Below are 19,701 nucleotides of genomic sequence, written 5' to 3'. Positions count from 1 at the left end.
GAATTTCCAAGGAAAAGCACTGGAAGTGGAATGCAGCATATACTGAAACTTTGCTGCATGTGTACAGCAGTATACTGGAAAATAAGACTGAATATAAACAAGAGTTGAACACCTTTGACATCAGCTTGTTCTGAATCCGTTCTGGTGCAGTATAAATTTAGCGTATTCCACAGGTCTGTCTTGGAGAACTTCAGCGTATATACTGATTACATACTGAGCTGTAAAGAGGATTGCGTATGAAAGCTTCTGAACTTTAGTATTGGACTCTTCCTACTATTCTGGACAGCAGCGTATACTGGCCTTTGAGAGCAGTGTATACTGGCCTTTGAGAGCAGCGTATACTGGCCTTTGAGAGCAGCGTATACTGGCCTTGACATCAGTGTACTGAACTCTTCAATCTTTGACATGCTCAGTGTCAGTTTTAACTAACGCTCTTGCCCTAGCATAGACAAGTGTAAACTGAAAGTAGCAATAGCTATTCATCACTTACTCAGTAAATAACTATAGCCAAAGGATTCCCCACTCAAAAACATTCTAGAGAGCTTAAGCCCAAGAGATTGCCACCTATAGATTTGTTAGGGACATTTTCTCTCCTCTGTCGGTATTTACCTAAGACCTTGCTGCCAAGACTATTTGAGGGTTGTACTCTAAGGACAGAATGCCTTGTGGTTGTGTGATTGACTGGGGGTGAGGATGATGGCCATACATTGTCCACACCTGGCCAGGGAGCCCATCAACATGCCTCTGTGTGTCCACGTCTGTAGCAGTACTAGTGGTAAGACTTATTATACAACTGGAAGGCTGTGGTGTCTGTCGTCTCTGGGTGAAAGGTTGGAGCCTAGTATCTATCATGTGACTTATTATACAGCTGGAAAGCTGTGTGTCTGTCGTCTCTGGTGGCCCAGTGTATGTCATGTGAAAGGTTTCATTACAGTACCTGTCACATGAAAGCTCAGTGCCTGTCGCATGAAAGCTCAGTACCTGTCATTTGAAAGGTTTTGATACAGTATCATTCATAAGGGTACAGCTATTAGGGCTCCACATTGGATCCTTGTCACCAGACGTATTAGGGTTGCACATAGAGCTCTTGTCACCTAGAAGCCAGACTTATAAGGGTTACACATAGAACTCTTGTCACCTAGCAGCCAGACTTATAAGGGTTACACATAGAACTCTTGTCACATAGCAACCAGACTTATAAGGGTTACACATAGAACTCTTGTCACATAGCAACCAGACTTATAAGGGTTGCACATAGAACTCATGTTACATAGCAACCAGACTCATAAGGGTTGCACAAAGAACTCTTGTCACATAGCAACTAGACTTATAAGGGTTACACATAGAACTCATGTTACATAGCAACCAGACTCATAAGGGTTGCACAAAGAACTCTTGTCACATAGCAACTAGACTTATAAGGGTTACACATAGAACTCTTGTTACATAGCAACCAGACTAACTCTTGTCACATAGCATCTAGACTTATAAGGGTTGCACATAGAACTCATGTCACAAAGCAACCAGACTTATAAGGGTTACACATAGAACTCATGTCACAAAGAACTCATGCACAAAGCAACCAGACTTATAAGGGTTACACATAGAACTCATGTTACATAGCAACCAGACTTATAAGGGTTACACATAGAACTCTTGTCACATAGCAACCAGACTTATAAGGGTTACACATAGAACTCTTGTTACATAGCAACCAGACTTATAAGGGTTACACATAGAACTCTGTCACATAGCAACCAGACTTATAAGGGTTACACATAGAACTCTTGTCACATAGCAACCAGACTTATAAGGGTTACACATAGAACTCTTGTCACATAGCAACCAGACTTATAAGGGTTACACATAGAACTCTTGTCACATAGCAACCAGACTTATAAGGGTTACACATAGAACTCTTGTCACATAGCAACCAGACTTATAAGGGTTACACATAGAACTCTTGTCACATAGCAACCAGACTTATAAGGTTTACAGCATACACATAGAACTCAGTTACATAGCAACCAGACTTATAAGGGTTACACATAGAACTCTTGTCACATAGCAACCAGACTTATAAGGGTTACACATAGAACTCTTGTCACATAGCAACCAGACTTATAAGGGTTACACATAGAACTCTTGTCACATAGCAACCAGACTTATAAGGGCTACACATAGAACTCAGTTACATAGCAACCAGACTTATAAGGGTTACACATAGAACTCTTGTCACATAGCAACCAGACTTATAAGGGTTACACATAGAACTCATGTTACATAGCAACCAGACTTATAAGGGTTACACATAGAACTCAGTTACATAGCAACCAGACTTATAAGGGTTACACATAGAACTCTTGTCACATAGCAACCAGACTCATAAGGGCTACACATAGAACTCAGTTACATAGCAACCAGACTTATAAGGGTTACACATAGAACTCTTGTTACATAGCAACCAGACTTATAAGGGTTACACATAGAACTCATGTTACATAGCAACCAGACTTATAAGGGTTACACATAGAACTCAGTTACATAGCAACCAGACTTATAAGGGTTACACATAGAACTCTTGTCACATAGCAACCAGACTTATAAGGGTTACACATAGAACTCTTGTCACATAGCAACCAGACTTATAAGGGCTACACATAGAACTCAGTTACATAGCAACCAGACTTATAAGGGTTACACATAGAACTCATGTTACATAGCAACCAGACTCATAAGGGTTACACATAGAACTCTTGTCACATAGCAACTAGACTTATAAGGGTTACACATAGAACTCATGTTACATAGCAACCAGACTCATAAGGGCTACACATAGAACTCAGTTACATAGCAACCAGACTCATAAGGGTTGCACATAGAACTCTTGTCACATAGCAACTAGACTTATAAGGGTTACACATAGAACTCATGTTACATAGCAACCAGACTCATAAGGGTTACACATAGAACTCTTGTCACATAGCAACCAGACTTATAAGGGTTACACATAGAACTCTTGTTACATAGCAACCAGACTTATAAGGGTTACACATAGAACTCAGTGTCACATAGCAACCAGACTTATAAGGGTTACACATAGAACTCTTGTCACATAGCAACCAGACTTATAAGGGTTACACATAGAACTCATGTTACATAGCAACCAGACTCATAAGGGTTGCACAAAGAACTCTTGTCACATAGCAACTAGACTTATAAGGGTTACACATAGAACTCATGTTACATAGCAACCAGACTCATAAGGGTTACACATAGAACTCAGTTACATAGCAACCAGACTCATAAGGTTACACATAGAACTCTTGTTACATAGCAACCAGACTTATAAGGGTTACACATAGAACTCTTGTCACATAGCAACCAGACTTATAAGGGTTACACATAGAACTCTTGTCACATAGCAACCAGACTCATAAGGGTTACACATAGAACTCTTGTCACATAGCAACCAGACTTATAAGGGTTACACATAGAACTCTTGTCACATAGCAACTAGACTTATAAGGGTTACACATAGAACTCTTGTCACATAGCAACCAGACTTATAAGGGTTACACATAGAACTCTTGTCACATAGCAACCAGACTTATAAGGGTTACACATAGAACTCTTGTCACATAGCAACCAGACTTATAAGGGTTACACATAGAACTCTTGTCACATAGCAACCAGACTTATAAGGGTTACACTCATAAGGGTTGCACAAAGAACTCTTGTCACATAGCAACCAGACTTATAAGGGTTACACATAGAACTCTTGTTACATAGTAACAAGACCTATAAGGGTTGTACATAGAAACATGTACAGTATCCGCCGTAATTGGAGCCCCTTCCCCTAAAAGTGTCCTATATGTGCCCTCTCATTTTCTGGAGAAGAGTTGAAGTTGTATAAATACCCCCATCTCATGGAATTGTTTTACAACATGTGATGCCATTGACATCAGCCTTGTATCCCATATTACAAACTTGTGAGTCTTTTACATGTGAATCAAGACATGATAAAGTGTCTCGATGAATAAAAGACATAAATATGTTTACTGTAACAGATTAAAGATGCTCCACCGCTCACAATTGGTATTTTTTCACTATCAAAAACAGGAGCAGACGATTTCATATTTTTCTTCAGTGACAAAAGTTACTTACTTTACATAATTACCACCATTGAAAAGTTTGAGCTTCTAATTTTACTTCAAGTTGAAAATATAAAAAATAATTAATTGCATCCCGAAAAAAATCCGTGGCACTATATCCTGTATGAAATGAAGTACTGATTGCTTAAGCATCAAAGGCAAAATAAATTATCTTATATTATTTTTTGTGTTAATTAGACATATATATACAAGATTAAACACCAATTATTGTTCTAATGATGAATGCCATTTATGCTCTGTCGGCGGTGGAGCATCTTTAATGTACCATGAGTACAAAAAGTTTGAAAATATGTGTGAATTTTTTTCATCTATAACCTACCATTTGGTTCACTGATAAGTTAGACTGTGAAAGTTGGCCAACTCGATACTGAAACAAGACAAAAAAGCCTGGCAGAAATATACATATTTATAGGAAGTGTTAACTCTTTTTCTATATCAGCAAGTTTAAGTAATGAAAAACCAAATTGATTCTGTCTGGTCTAAACCAATGAAAAATATCAATACAAACAAGATTTTCAGAAAGGAACTATCCATTGCAATTTTAAAGTGTTGCCATTTTTTTCTCATAAGATATTTGAATGTTTAGCTAAAATTCAGAATAAATGTTAGATAAATACATAATCTTTATTTATTTCTACATCAATTTTGAAACAATTTATAAATACAATTTATAATGCAAATCACTCTCGACGGCCGAGATGTGATGTTAGATATTGCTGCGAATATGAAAACAGATGATTTAGAGTTTTATTTGTGTCAGTGCTTTGTGGTTATCACTTCCTATAGAATATTGTAGATATATCTATATAATGGTTACACAGTTTTTGATCTGGAATTCTGAAGTGAGAAAATCTAAAAAATTTGTATGATATGCTAATAACAGTAATGGTCATGTAAGGATGTGCCAGGTATTTTGGTGGAGGAAAGCCGGAGTACCCGGAGAAAACCCACCAACAGTAGAATTACATGGCCTATGTCTATCAGTAACCCTAATTAGAATAAAAAATAGATGATAAAAATAATTATGAATTCGTTACCAATTTGATTTCCTGCCACATATATACTTGTAGTGTTGGCCAATGTGGTTGGCCCCCTCAAAATTATGTCATGACATTTGACCCTTGAAAAAAATATTTGTCATAACCTTTAACCCCAATCTGAAATAAACTATTAGAGATCAATGATTCATTAATATCACAGTGATAATGTCTGTGTTTCTTAATTTTTATCTTTTCTTTACTCAATTGCTTTAATTTCATTTAATAAGTTTATTATTTAATTAATATATTGAGTGTTATTTTTCATGAATTGTATATTATGTGTATGATGAAGGTAAATATTTTGGTTTTGGATATTTTTGATTCAAATTGAATTTCCTTGAATCATTGATCAAATGAAAAGAAAATAACAAATATATTCTCCCTCTCAACCCATAAACACAATCTATTCTTGGCTAGATGTAGGTCAATTTGTCTCCTCTTCTAGACTGACTGCCTACATTCACACAAAGTGGACTAGCCTGAAACAAAAGAATGGACTTGTCCATCTCAACTAATAGGTAAATCAGGTTGGTACTAAATTTGTCCTCAGATGCTACCGATAAATCTGTCTGGCACTGAGGTCAAGAGGTCATTCACAGAATTGGAATTGGGGTCAAAGGTCAAGAAATCATTCCTACGTCTATGTGGAAGATGAAATGGTCATCCGAGTAAGGACTAAAATGGAATTAATCAGCCAACAGACAGAAGCTTACTCCGATAACCACAGCTATATAGACAGTATGACAGTTTTTTCTGCATTGCAGACAGAATGAGGCGTTTATAGATATTGTAGTTTTATGATTTTGTATATATATAGATTTGGTTAGGATGACACATGCGTCTGTTAAAATTTGTGATGCTGTAAGATTACTGAAGATTACACTGTACAATACGCCTACCTAAATACGAAAGTGTGATCAGTAAATAGAATAGGGAGGGAAGATATTTCTACATAATGTAGCCCCTACCCCTCGGACACTGTACAATACGCCTACCCAAATACAAAAGTGTGATCAGCAAATAAAATAGGGAGGGAAGATATTTCTACATAATGTAGCCCCAACCCCTCGGACACTGTACAATATGCCTACCCAAATACAAAAGTGTGATCAACAAATAAAATAGGGAGGGAAGATATTTCTACATAATGTAGCCCCTACCCCTCGGACACTGTACAATATGCCTACCCAAATACAAAAGTGTGATCAACAAATAAAATAGGGAGGGAAGATATTTCTACATAATGTAGCCCCTACCCCACGGACACTGTACAATACGCCTACCTAAATATGAAAGTGTGATCAGTAAATAAAATAGGGAGGGAAGATATTTCTACATAATGTAGCCCCTACCCCTCGGACACTGAACAATACGCCTACCCAAATACAAAAGTGTGATCAGCAAATAAAATAGGGAGGGAAGATATTTCTACATAATGTAGCCCCTACCCCTCGGACACTGTACAATATGCCTACCCAAATACAAAAGTGTGATCAGCAAATAAAATAGGGAGGGAAGATATTTCTACATAATGTAGCCCCTACCCCTTGGACACTGTACAATATGCCTACCCAAATACAAAAACTGTGATCAGCAAATAAAATAGGGAGGGAAGATATTTCTACATAATGTAGCCCCTACCCCTTGGACACTGTACAATATGCCTACCCAAATACAAAACTGTGATCAGCAAATAAAATAAGGAGTTAAGATATTTCTACATAATGTAATCCCTACCCCTCAGATGCTGTACAATACGCCTACCTAAATACGAAAGTGTGATCATTAAATAAAATAGGGAGGGAAGATATTTCTACATAATGTAGTCCCTACCCCTCAGATGCTGTACAATACGCCTACCTAAATACGAAAGTGTGATCATTAAATAAAATAGGGAGGGAAGATATTTCTACATAATGTAGTCCCTACCCCTCGGACACTGAACAATACGCCTACCCAAATACAAAAGTGTGATCAGCAAATAAAATAGGGAGGGAAGATATTTCTACATAATGTAGCCCCTACCCCTTGGACACTGTACAATATGCCTACCCAAATACAAAAGTGTGATCAGCAAATAAAATAGGGAGGGAAGATATTTCTACATAATGTAGCCCCTACCCCTCGGACACTGTACAATATGCCTACCAAAATACGAAAGTGTGATCAACAAATAAAATAGGGAGGGAAGATATTTCTACATAATGTAGCCCCTACCCCTTGGACACTGTACAATATGCCTACCCAAATACAAAAGTGTGATCAGCAAATAAAATAGGGAGGGAAGATATTTCTACATAATGTAGCCCCTACCCCTCAGATGCTGTACAGTACGCCTACCCAAATACAAAAGTGTGATCAGCAAATCAAATAGGCGAAACTGTCAGATCAGTACATAAAGAGGATTTTTACATAAGGGGTTATGTGATAGGGAATTTATCAAACGTGTTCAATAATTTGATATGTCACAGTCTCTAGGCGAGTGGCATATCAAATTATTAATGAGTTTGATCAATTTCAAATCACATAGTCACGTTTGTAAGATTTTATTTATTACATAACTTTTATTAATGAAAATATAAGCAAAACTGTGAATTTCGTATTTATATAAAGCAGTAGAAATCCAGATTGGATTTGACATTTCCATCTACTGAAACAATCATGCGATGTCATACAGATATTATGATGTCAAATCTATACATGTGTCGTGTGAAATTTATGACATGGCCGTAGGACAAGGCTGGACGGGCCAGTTATGTGATAAAAGATATATGGTAATAATATCACCACCGCTCCACCTGATTAGGATCTTTAAAGGTTGGTGGATTTTCTCCAGGAACTACGACTTTCCTATACACCTTAGATTTATAGGTTCCAAACCTACATAAAGCAGTCATCAGCCCTCTCCCACAGTGTAGGAATTTCTATAACCAATATCTGAGGAGAAGCTATAGACCTAAAGACATTTTACAATGACATAAATAAGTAACGTAAAGACATTCGGGGATGATGTGCCCTAGTGACTGAAGGTGTTGAACAGTTTCTCTACTTCTGGGTCATGATATAGAGATACTGTAATACTACATTTAGAAATTTTCATACTTGCAATAAAAACGTCTGTACAAAATATCTAAGATACCATTGGCATAATTTTCATAAAAATTATTATATTTTGTAAAATGACGTTTATCTCTGATATCAGAACAACTTCGTTGATCTTAACGATAGAAATTATTTGCTGACAGCTAAACTGGAGCATTAGGGCACCATTATAAGAGTGATCTAAGTACTGTTGACGTGGAACTATCTAGTTGTGGCAAATGTCATCATGACGTCAAAGCTTCAGAATCAAAATAGATTTGCTTTAATGTGTATACACCAAAACTTTAGATTGCATGTTTTCATATTCGAAAAAAATCTGCATGTTTTCATGATAAAAAAAAATCTGTGTTTTCATAATCGAAAAGATTTTTCTTTCATTGCTCATACACGTCAAAACGGTAATTATACAAGTCATGAAAATAACATTTTGAAAGCGTTATAATTGATAGGACACCCTATACGGGGTCATTGTTAGATAGATATGTTTCCAATCTTACAATCTTTTATAATAAAAGATGAGTTTTTCACATGGAAAATGTGAAGGATAAGGGTTTGTCTCGAGGAAGAAGTGAGGGTTTGAGGTTCCAGATCCAAGGGGATAAATACAAGAAGACAGAAGAGAATAGTGTGCTGAAAAGAAAAACACACAGACCAGAAAAGTGTTGTTAGGAGAGAAACCAAAATTTGAGAATAGTTATAAGGGAAGAATTACCAAAGACAGATGAGATTAGTTTATCAAATGAGAAATACAAAACAACAGAAGAGGGCGATGTTCTGAGTAAATATACACAAAACACAAAAGAAGATTTCATAAAAGGAGGTAAAAACCTACAGACAAAAAAAGTTTAGTAAGGGAAAAACAAAATGATAGGCAGAAAGGGAAAGACAGAAAAAGTTAATGTAGCAAGAGGAAAAACAAAATAGACAGAAGAAGATTGTGTAGCAAGAGGAGAAAACAGAAGAAGATACTGTAGAAAGAGGAGAAACACAAAAGGCAGAGGAATATAATTAGCAACAGGAGAAACAGAAGAAGAAAGTGTAGCAAGATAAAAAACGGAAGACAGAAGAAAATAATTCAGCAAGAGGAAAAACACAGAAGACAGAAGAAGATAATGAAGCAAAAGGAGCAACACAGAAGACAGAAGAAAATAATGTAGCAAGAGGAGAAACACAGGAGGCAGAAGAAGATTGTTTAGCAAGAGGAAAAATGAAGACAGAAGAAAATAATGTAGCAAGAGGAGAAACACAGGAGGCAGAAGAAGATTGTTTAGCAAGAGGAAAAATGGAAGACAGAAGAAAATAATGTAGCAAGAGGAGAAACACAGAAGGCAGAATAAGATAGTGTAGCAAGAGGAAAAACAAAGAAGACAGAAGAAGATAATGTAGCAGGAGGAGAAACTTAAAAGACAAAAAGCTAAATGAATTGGAGAAAAAACATACAAGACAGAAGAAAGTGTAGCTTGAGGAGAAACAGTGAAGAAGATAGTGTAGCAAAAGGAAAACAGAGAAGACAGAAGAAGATAATGTAGCGACATACGGCCTCGACACACACATACACACAGAGAGCCACTACACAGCTGTATAGTGTAGGTATACCTACATTACACAAAAAGTCCGTTGGATCATGCTTACCAAACCTGGACTTAAAAAAATCAATGGCTGTGTCTGGGGATGGTTAGTGTGGGGAGAAATCAGAGTCTCGGAGGCCTGACAGGGGTGGACAACTTACCCCGCCTTCACCACCGTCACTACCACAGTTTTTTGTAGGTTTGGTACATACCAGCATGGGAACATGTTTCCTAACGACGAGCCCAACGTCTGGTACCTGCCTTTCCTGTCGCCCAAGAATTCGCCGAGGGTTAGCAATGTGAACGGGGCCTGTCGCTACTCCCGGGGTCAGTGTTTTTGTCCAGTGTACGAAGAGTCTGCCGCCCGGGATTGTCCTTAAGTCTCAGGGCCGCGGCTTCTCAGAATTTTGGCAGTTTTTATGCTAATGAACCTGCTAGTGATTTGAATTTTTTGGCGTTGATCTACCTTATGTTAACTTAGGGGAAGTGGCCGGAAATATTGCTTAGGTGTTTTGACATCGTGGCACTGTGGAACTTTGAAATTGTTTCTGGTCAAGTGCGGCGAGTGCTATTTTGGATTCTTTTGGATTTATTGTGAAATTCTGATACAGTTAGAATGGTGGTTCTATCTAAGCCTGGTAGGTTCTGTATATACGACAGCCAGGAATAATATCTCTGATGAAGCTTACATAATATATATATATGAAATCTGAAATCTGCTTAAGCTCAAGCCATGATATCACTATAATATATTTAAGAGTATTGTCCCTCTGACTTTGTATTTTACATTCTTTATCCCCCCCTAAGGGTACTGTCTGATCCCCCCCCTAAGGGCACTGTCTGATCCCCCCCCTAAGGGCACTGTCTGATCCCCCCTAAGGGCACTGTCCCTCTGACTTGTATTTTACCATTCTGTATCCCCCCTTAGGGTACTGTCCCTCTGAATTCATATTTTACCATTCTGTATCCCCCCCTTAGGGTACTGTCCCCTCTGAATTCATATTTTTTACCATTCTGTATCCCCCCACTAAGGGTACTGTCCCTCTGAATTCATATTTTACCATTCTGTATCCCCCCTTACGGTACTGTCCCTCTGAATTCATATTTTACCATTCTGTATCCCCCACCAAGGGTACTGTCCCTCTGAATTCATATTTTACCATTCTGTATCCCCCCTAGGGTACTTTCATTTTACTGTATCCCCCTTAGGTACTGTCCCTCTGAATTCATATTTTACCATTCTGTATCCCCCCTTAAGGGTACTGTCCCTCTGAATTCATATTTTACCATTCTGTATCCCCCCTAAGGGTACTGTCCCTCTGAATTCATATTTTACCATTCTGTATCCCCCACTAAGGGTACTGTCCCTCTGAATTCATATTTTACCATTCTGTATCCCCCCTTAGGGTACTGTCCCTCTGAATTCATATTTTACCATTCTGTATCCCCCACTAAGGGTACTGTCCCTCTGAATTCATATTTTACCATTCTGTATCCCCCACTAAGGGTACTGTCCCTCTGAATTCATATTTTACCATTCTGTATCCCCCACTTAGGGTACTGTCCCTCTGAATTCATATTTTACCATTCTGTATCCCCCCCTTAGGGTACTGTCCCTCTGAATTCATATTTTACCATTCTGTATCCCCCCTTAGGGTACTGTCCCTCTGAATTCATATTTTACCATTCTGTATACGTCCCTCTGAATTCATATTTTACCATTCTGTATCCCCCCTTAGGGTACTGTCCCTCTGAATTCATATTTTACCATTCTGTATCCCCCCTTAGGGTACTGTCCCTCTGAATTCATATTTTACCATTCTGTATCCCCCACTAAGGGTACTGTCCCTCTGAATTCATATTTTACCATTCTGTATCCCCCACTAAGGGTACTGTCCCTCTGAATTCATATTTTACCATTCTGTATCCCCCACTAAGGGTACTGTCCCTCTGAATTCATATTTTACCATTCTGTATCCCCCCTTACGGTACTGTCCCTCTGAATTCATATTTTACCATTCTGTATCCCCCACTAAGGGTACTGTCCCTCTGAATTCATATTTTACCATTCTGTATCCCCCCTTTACTGTCCCTCTGAATTCATATTTTACCATTCTGTATCCCCCCTTAGGGTACTGTCCCTCTGAATTCATATTTTACCATTCTGTATCCCCCACTAAGGGTACTGTCCCTCTGAATTCATATTTTACCATTCTGTATCCCCCACTAAGGGTACTGTCCCTCTGAATTCATATTTTACCATTCTGTATCCCCCACTAAGGGTACTGTCCCTCTGAATTCATATTTTACCTAAGGGCACTGTCCCTCTGAATTCATATTTTACCATTCTGTATCCCCCCTTAGGGTACTGTCCCTCTGAATTCATATTTTACCATTCTGTATCCCCCCTTAGGGTACTGTCCCTCTGAATTCATATTTTACCATTCTGTATCCCCCCTTAGGGTACTGTCCCTCTAATTCATATTTTACCATTCTGTATCCCCCACTAAGGGTACTGTCCCTCTGAATTCATATTTTACCATTCTGTATCCCCCCTTAGGGTACTGTCCCTCTGAATTCATATTTTACCATTCTGTATCCCCCACTAAGGGTACTGTCCCTCTGAATTCATATTTTACCATTCTGTATCCCCCCTTAGGGTACTGTCCCTCTGAATTCATATTTTACCATTCTGTATCCCCCACTTAGGGTACTGTCCCTCTGAATTCATATTTTACCATTCTGTATCCCCCCTTACGGTACTGTCCCTCTGAATTCATATTTTACCATTCTGTATCCCCCACTAAGGGTACTGTCCCTCTGAATTCATATTTTACCATTCTGTATCCCCCACTAAGGGTACTGTCCCTCTGAATTCATATTTTACCATTCTGTATCCCCCACTAAGGGTAACTGTCCCTCTGAATTCATATTTTACCATTCTGTATCCCCCACTTAAGGGTACTGTCCCTCTGAATTCATATTTTACCATTCTGTATCCCCCACTAAGGGTACTGTCCCTCTGAATTCATATTTTACCATTCTGTATCCCCCACTAAGGGTACTGTCCCTCTGAATTCATATTTTACCATTCTGTATCCCCCACTAAGGGTACTGTCCCTCTGAATTCATATTTTACCATTCTGTATCCCCCCTTAGGGTACTGTCCCTCTGAATTCATATTTTACCATTCTGTATCCCCCCTAAGGTACTGTCCCTCTGAATTCATATTTTACCATTCTGTATCCCCCCTTAGGGTACTGTCCCTCTGAATTCATATTTTACCATTCTGTATCCCCCCTTAGGGTACTGTCCCTCTGAATTCATATTTTACCATTCTGTATCCCCACTGTCCCTCTGAGGGTACTGTATCCCCCCTTAGGGTACTGTCCCTCTGAATTCATATTTTACCATTCTGTATCCCCCCTTAGGGTACTGTCCCTCTGAATTCATATTTTACCATTCTGTATCCCCCCTTAAGGGTACTGTCCCTCTGAATTCATATTTTACCATTCTGTATCCCCCCTTAGGGTACTGTCCCTCTGAATTCATATTTTACCATTCTGTATCCCCCACTAAGGGTACTGTCCCTCTGAATTCATATTTTACCATTCTGTATCCCCCCTAAGGGAATTCATATTTTACCCTCTGAATCCCCCTTAGGGTTCTGAATTCATATTTTACCATTCTGTATCCCCCCACTAAGGGTACTGTCCCTCTGAATTCATATTTTACCATTCTGTATCCCCCCTTAGGGTACTGTCCCTCTGAATTCATATTTTACCATTCTGTATCCCCCACTAAGGGTACTGTCCCTCTGAATTCATATTTTACCATTCTGTATCCCCCTTAGGGTACTGTCCCTCTGAATTCATATTTTACCATTCTGTATCCCCCACTAAGGGTACTGTCCCTCTGAATTCATATTTTTACCATTCTGTATCCCCCACTTAAGGGTACTGTCCCCTCTGAATTCATATTTTACCATTCTGTATCCCCCACTTAGGGTACTGTCCCTCTGAATTCATATTTTACCATTCTGTATCCCCCCTTAGGGTACTGTCCCTCTGAAATTCATATTTTACCATTCTGTATCCCCCACTAAGGGTACTGTCCCTCTGAATTCATATTTTACCATTCTGTATCCCCCACTAAGGGTACTGTCCCTCTGAATTCATATTTACCATTCTGTATCCCCACACCAAGGGTACTGTCCCTCTGAATTCATATTTTACCATTCTGTATCCCCCACTAAGGGTACTGTCCCTCTGAATTCATATTTTACCATTCTGTATCCCCCACTTAGGGTACTGTCCCTCTGAATTCATATTTTACCATTCTGTATCCCCCCTAAGGGTACTGTCCCTCTGAATTCATATTTTACCATTCTGTATCCCCCACTAAGGGTACTGTCCTCTGAATTCATATTTTACCATTCTGTATCCCCTCACTAAGGGTACTGTCCCTCTGAATTCATTATTTTACCATTCTTATCCCCACTTAGGTACTGTCCCTCTGAAATGTCATATTTTACCATTCTGTATCCCCCCTTAGGGTACTGTCCCTCTGAATTCATATTTTACCATTCTGTATCCCCCACTTAAGGGTACTGTCCCTCTGAATTCATATTTTACCATTCTGTATCCCCCACTAAGGGTACTGTCCCTCTGAATTCATATTTTACCATTCTGTATCCCGCACTTAAGGGTATCCCCCACTAAGGGTACTGTCCCTCTGGAGTTCATTTTCATTCATATTTTATCCATTCTGTATCCCCACTAAGGGGTACTGTCCTCCTGAATTCATATTTTACCATTCTGTATCCCCCAATAGGGTACTGTTCCTCTGAATTCATATTTTACCATTTCTGTATCCCCCTTTTTTTTTTTAAGGGGGTACTGTCCCTCTGATTCATATTTTACCATTCTGTATCCACCTTACGGTACTGTCCCTCTGAATTCATATTTTACCAATTCTGTGATCCCCCCTTCAGGGGGGTGAGTTTTTTTATTCCTACTGAATTCATACTTTTACTCATTATTTTACCACAATATCCCCCCTTTACAGGTACTGTCCCTCCTGAATTCATATTTTACCATTCTGTATCCCCCAAAGGGTACTGTCCTCTGAATTCATATTTTACCATTCTGTATCCGCCTCTAAGGGTACTGTCCCTCTGATTTCATAGCATTATTACCATTCTGTTATCCCCCCTAAGGGTACTAATCTGAATTCATATTTTACCATTCTGTATCCCCTCCTAAGGGTACTGTCCCTCTGAATTCATATTTTACCATTCTGTATCCCCCCTACGGTAATGTCCCTACTGAATTCATATTTTACCATTCTGTATCCCCTCCTAAGGGTTACATGTCCTACTGATTCTTTCATATTTACCATTTCTGTATCCCCCAATAAGGGTAACTGTCCCTCTGAATTCATATTTTACCATTCTGTATCCCCTCACTAATTACTTGTCCCTACTGAATTCAATATTTTACCAAACTGTATCCCCCACTTAATTACTGAATTACTGCCATAATATTTTACCATTCTGTATCCCCCCACTAAGGGTACTGTCCCTCTGAATTCATATTTTACCATTCTGTATACCCCCACTAAGGGTACTGTCCCTTCTGAATTCATATTTTACCATTCTGTAATCCCAGACTAAGGGTACTGTCCCCTCTGAATTCATATTTTACCCATATTCTGTATCCCCCCTAGAGGAACTGTCCCTCTGAGTTCATATTTTACCATTCTGTATCCCCCATAATTATAAGGGGTACTGTCCCTATGAATTCATATTTTACCATTCTGTATCCCCCACTAAGGGTTACTGTCCCTCATGAATTCGAAAACATTACCACTAATTGTAGTCCCCCCTTACGGTTGACTGTTGCCCTCTGAATTCATATTTTAATATTCTGTATCCCCCCTTAGGGTACTGTTCCTCCCTGAAAATTCATATTTTAACACATTCAGTATCCCCCACTAAGGGTACTGTCACCTCTGAATTCTTATTTTACCATTCTGTATCCCCCACTATGGGCACTTGTCCCTCTGAATTTCATATTTTACCAAGTCTTTATCCCCCTATAGGGCACTGTCCCCTGAATTTCATATTTTTACCATTCTGTATCCCCCCTTAGGTACTGTTCCTCGTGAATTAATATTTTACCATTCTTTATCCCCCCCACTAAGGGTACTGTCCCTCGTGAATTCATATTTTACCATTCTTTATCCCCATTTGCTGCCTTTCTTTCCTTGATATTGTAAACCACTTCTTATCCTAGTCCATCTTATTCCACTTTGATTACCATTGAGAATTCTCCTTGGAATTGTTGAATAATTTCGTTTTATTTCTATCTGTTTAAACTGTTACAGTGCGAGCCTCTATCCCAGGAATTATGTTGCTTCAAATTGAGATTATTTCTTACCATCTCCATATGCTTTTTCTATCTTACAAGTCATTTATCCTTTTGTTTATTAGGCTTTCACTTTTACTATTTCTACCATTAGTTTTGGTAAACAGAATATTTTTTTTCATTTCTAAAGCTTGGGTCTTCTTGCTTTTACTAATTACTGAAAACTGCCATAATATAAAAAACATTATTACTAATTACTGAAAACTGCCCTAGTATCCATAGTATCCAAACATTATCACTAATTATAAAAAACTACTATTATATCAAAATATTATTACTGATTACAGAAAACTGCCATAATATAAAACATTATTACTAATTATAGAAAACTGCCATAATATAAAATATTATTACTAATTATAGAAAACTACTATTATATCAAAACAATATTAGTAATTACAGAAAACTGCCATAATTTCGAAACATTATCACTAATTATAGAAAACTGCCTTTATATTAAAATAACATTACTGATTACAGAAAATTGCCATAATATAAAAAAAATTATGTGGATTTCAAATATTTGGTTATAAGATTTACATTATCTTCCATACTTTTGTTCTTCTTCTCATCTTACTTTCCCTTTCAAACCTTTTGACATGGAATTGTTCTATAACAATACTTTATATCACAATTAATTCCCTCTTGTCTCCCCTACCATTCTTCCTTCGGGTTTAAGTTTCTTTCTAGTCTAATAATTAAATTATATTTTATTTTTCCCTTGTTCTCTTTTCTCTATTCTCTCCATCATCTGACTGATTCATTATCACTTTTCTTACTCTGTATTCATCCCATAGCCCTTCGATATTAATCTTTCATTGTGTCCTTCAGTCTATCCTTATTTGTCTGATCTTTTTATATCTCTATTTATCCTCCCATCTCTATGTCCCTCCGGTCTTTGGATTGACTTTTCCACGTAGATCTTTCCAGATATATACAGCTTACTCCTGACAATGTATTGTTATAAAAATAATCTCATTTTTCTTCCAGATAAATCTCTTTCTTCATCTGTCAGTAGTCCTTCTTGCCTTTTGCATATTCATCCTTTACATTTTGTCCTTCCATCACTCCACCATTTCATGTTATCCTTAAATCTATCATTCCTTATCTGCCTGCCTGCATCATTGTAACCTTGACAACGGAGACATTTAGACACCTCGTTAAGTATGGACACATCATTAATTACAGGAGGATAACTACTTATCTCTCTATGGTGTTAAGTAGATTGCTCCATTATGTAAATACCCCAGATCAATTTCTAAAGCTTCTCCGAGGATTTGTCCCTGAACTTTACACTTCAGCTTCCAGTTTTCTTAGTTCTGTCTGAAACTTTGAAATTTTCTCTCTGATGTCTTTGCATATAATTCAGCTTATTGTAACGTGCAGTTTCATTGGCCTAGAAAATTATGTTATTATATCATAAAATAAAAAATATTACTGTCCTTTGTAAAGCCATCTGTAAAGTCTGGGACACTGATGCAATGAATTTATCCAATTAATCCTGAAATAATAAGTTTTAGCATTGATTAGGCCATACCATGTTTGTAGTTAAAAACCATTGTAATGAACGACTGGTTCGCACGTTTTGTCAGTATAATGTGACCGGATGTGTTGTGTTGCTTGGTGTCTTCGGTGGCATGCTTCAGTGATATAGCACTATAAAAAGTAAAACTAAATATGTAATTAAAGAAGGTGAATCTCCTAATATCTTGTTACTGGCCACACCTGTAACACAGAATTGTAACTCTGTAAAATCCTTTATGACACCTGCGACATATCTGTGAAACCTCTGTGACGACTTTAATTAATAGTAGATTACCTAAGTATCAAAGGGAGGTAAATGTAAGAATATTAAAGGGAGATAATTGGAAGAATTTTTTCTGGCCACACTTAAATGTCAAAGAGAGGTAGATGGAAGAATAATTTTTCTGGTAACACTTAAATATCAAAGGGACGTATATAAAAAAATATCTTTACTGGTACCTCATCTAAACATCAAATGGAGGTTGATGCAAAAAACATTTTAAATGTTCTCGCTTTAATATCAAAGGGAGGTAATTTTGAAAATCCTTGTTAACACCAACGCATGCTTTAAGGATAGAAATTCCAAGAATAATTTACTTAAATATGTAAGGGAGATAATTCTTAGATTACTTGATGACATCTCCATATGTTCGTAAGGAAAATCTATCTAAAATACTATGCAAATGGAAATATCCGTATATTGAAGGGAGGTAAATAAATGTATTAGAAACTTTTGACACATGTATGTCCAAGGGAGGTAAATTTGAAATAAGTTTTGTATATCTGGTTACATCATTTGCCTGATATTGAGAAGAATTGTCTTGTTACCATGTATATGTGAAGGACACCAATGTAACGGAGATGATCAGGTGGTGTAGTGGTTAATCTGTTTCTTTTTTCTTTGTCGGCCAGGGCTTGTTCCATGGCAGGGACTTGAAAATGTCAAGGGTTTGATATCTTCACATGCTTATATTTGGGCTTCGGAAAGTCATTTGCATAAGTTGTATATATCTTGTTTCACTATTGACAAACTTTTAGTTATAAAGATTCTTTTTATAAATCCAAGGGAGGTAAATCTGAGATTTGTTTTGTATCTAATGACATCTATATCCTAGGGAAATGAAAATGTACATTTCATGTAACAGAAAATGAAGTGAATGGCTTGAGTTTTGCTATCAAAGGGAGATAACTTTTTTTTTTTTTTAACTTCCAGACACCCCACCCCCCGGTTACATCAGTGAAGATGGAGACACTACAGATAACCAGGGTATGGGTAAGTATGTCACATTATATATATAACTTAGCTCACACTAACTTTCTGTTTACTTAAGATTGTCTTGTCATCTACATCATATCTTTAATGAGGCAGTATGCACTTAAGCATGTTTTGATGAAAATCAATAAAATGTAAATGATAAAAAGAAAAAAAATATTGACAAATTTAAAAAAAAAAAAAAAAAAGCAAAAAAAAAACCCAAACTTTCCGTTTACTTAGCAAAAGCTTTAGCAAATAAGAATTTCATTAAGCAAATTGTGCATTCACAGCATTTCATAATGAAAAACATTATATTACTAAGAAGCATCAAATAATTATTTTATGCATCAATTGAAAAGTACACACAAACAAAAGATCCCGATCATTCATTAAACCATACTCAGTGTTGTAACTTTTCATCCCTTCAACATTAAAATATATATGGTATATAGTAACTGATTTAAACTTGCTATGAAAGTAATGCGACTGATAAAAACGATGTTTGAAGCTCGTGTCCGGGTGATTGGATATCGGGTGTGTGAAGAAAAACTTAAGCATTTTTTGCGAATTAGAATACATTTATTTTAGCAATTAGCCAGATCAATTTAT

At 37.4% G+C, this 19,701-nt stretch overlaps 1 protein-coding gene across 2 annotated transcripts in view; it reads left to right on the top strand.

Moving 5' to 3' along the window:
- LOC138306125 (mothers against decapentaplegic homolog 3-like) overlaps positions 1-19,701 on the top strand; it is a 56,907-nt gene that overhangs the window by 21,740 nt on the left and 15,466 nt on the right. For both annotated transcript variants that reach the window (XM_069246494.1, XM_069246492.1), the window contains one exon: positions 19,051-19,110. In XM_069246494.1, the coding sequence (XP_069102595.1) occupies positions 19,051-19,110 (60 nt within the window). The remainder of the gene's footprint in view (positions 1-19,050; positions 19,111-19,701) is intronic.

This window comes from Argopecten irradians, chromosome 13, assembly GCF_041381155.1.
Source record: "Argopecten irradians isolate NY chromosome 13, Ai_NY, whole genome shotgun sequence".
Classification (NCBI taxonomy): Eukaryota; Metazoa; Mollusca; class Bivalvia; order Pectinida; family Pectinidae; genus Argopecten; species Argopecten irradians.
The sequence above is the reverse complement of the archived record's forward strand: the minus strand, read 5'-3'. Positions and strand labels throughout refer to the sequence as shown.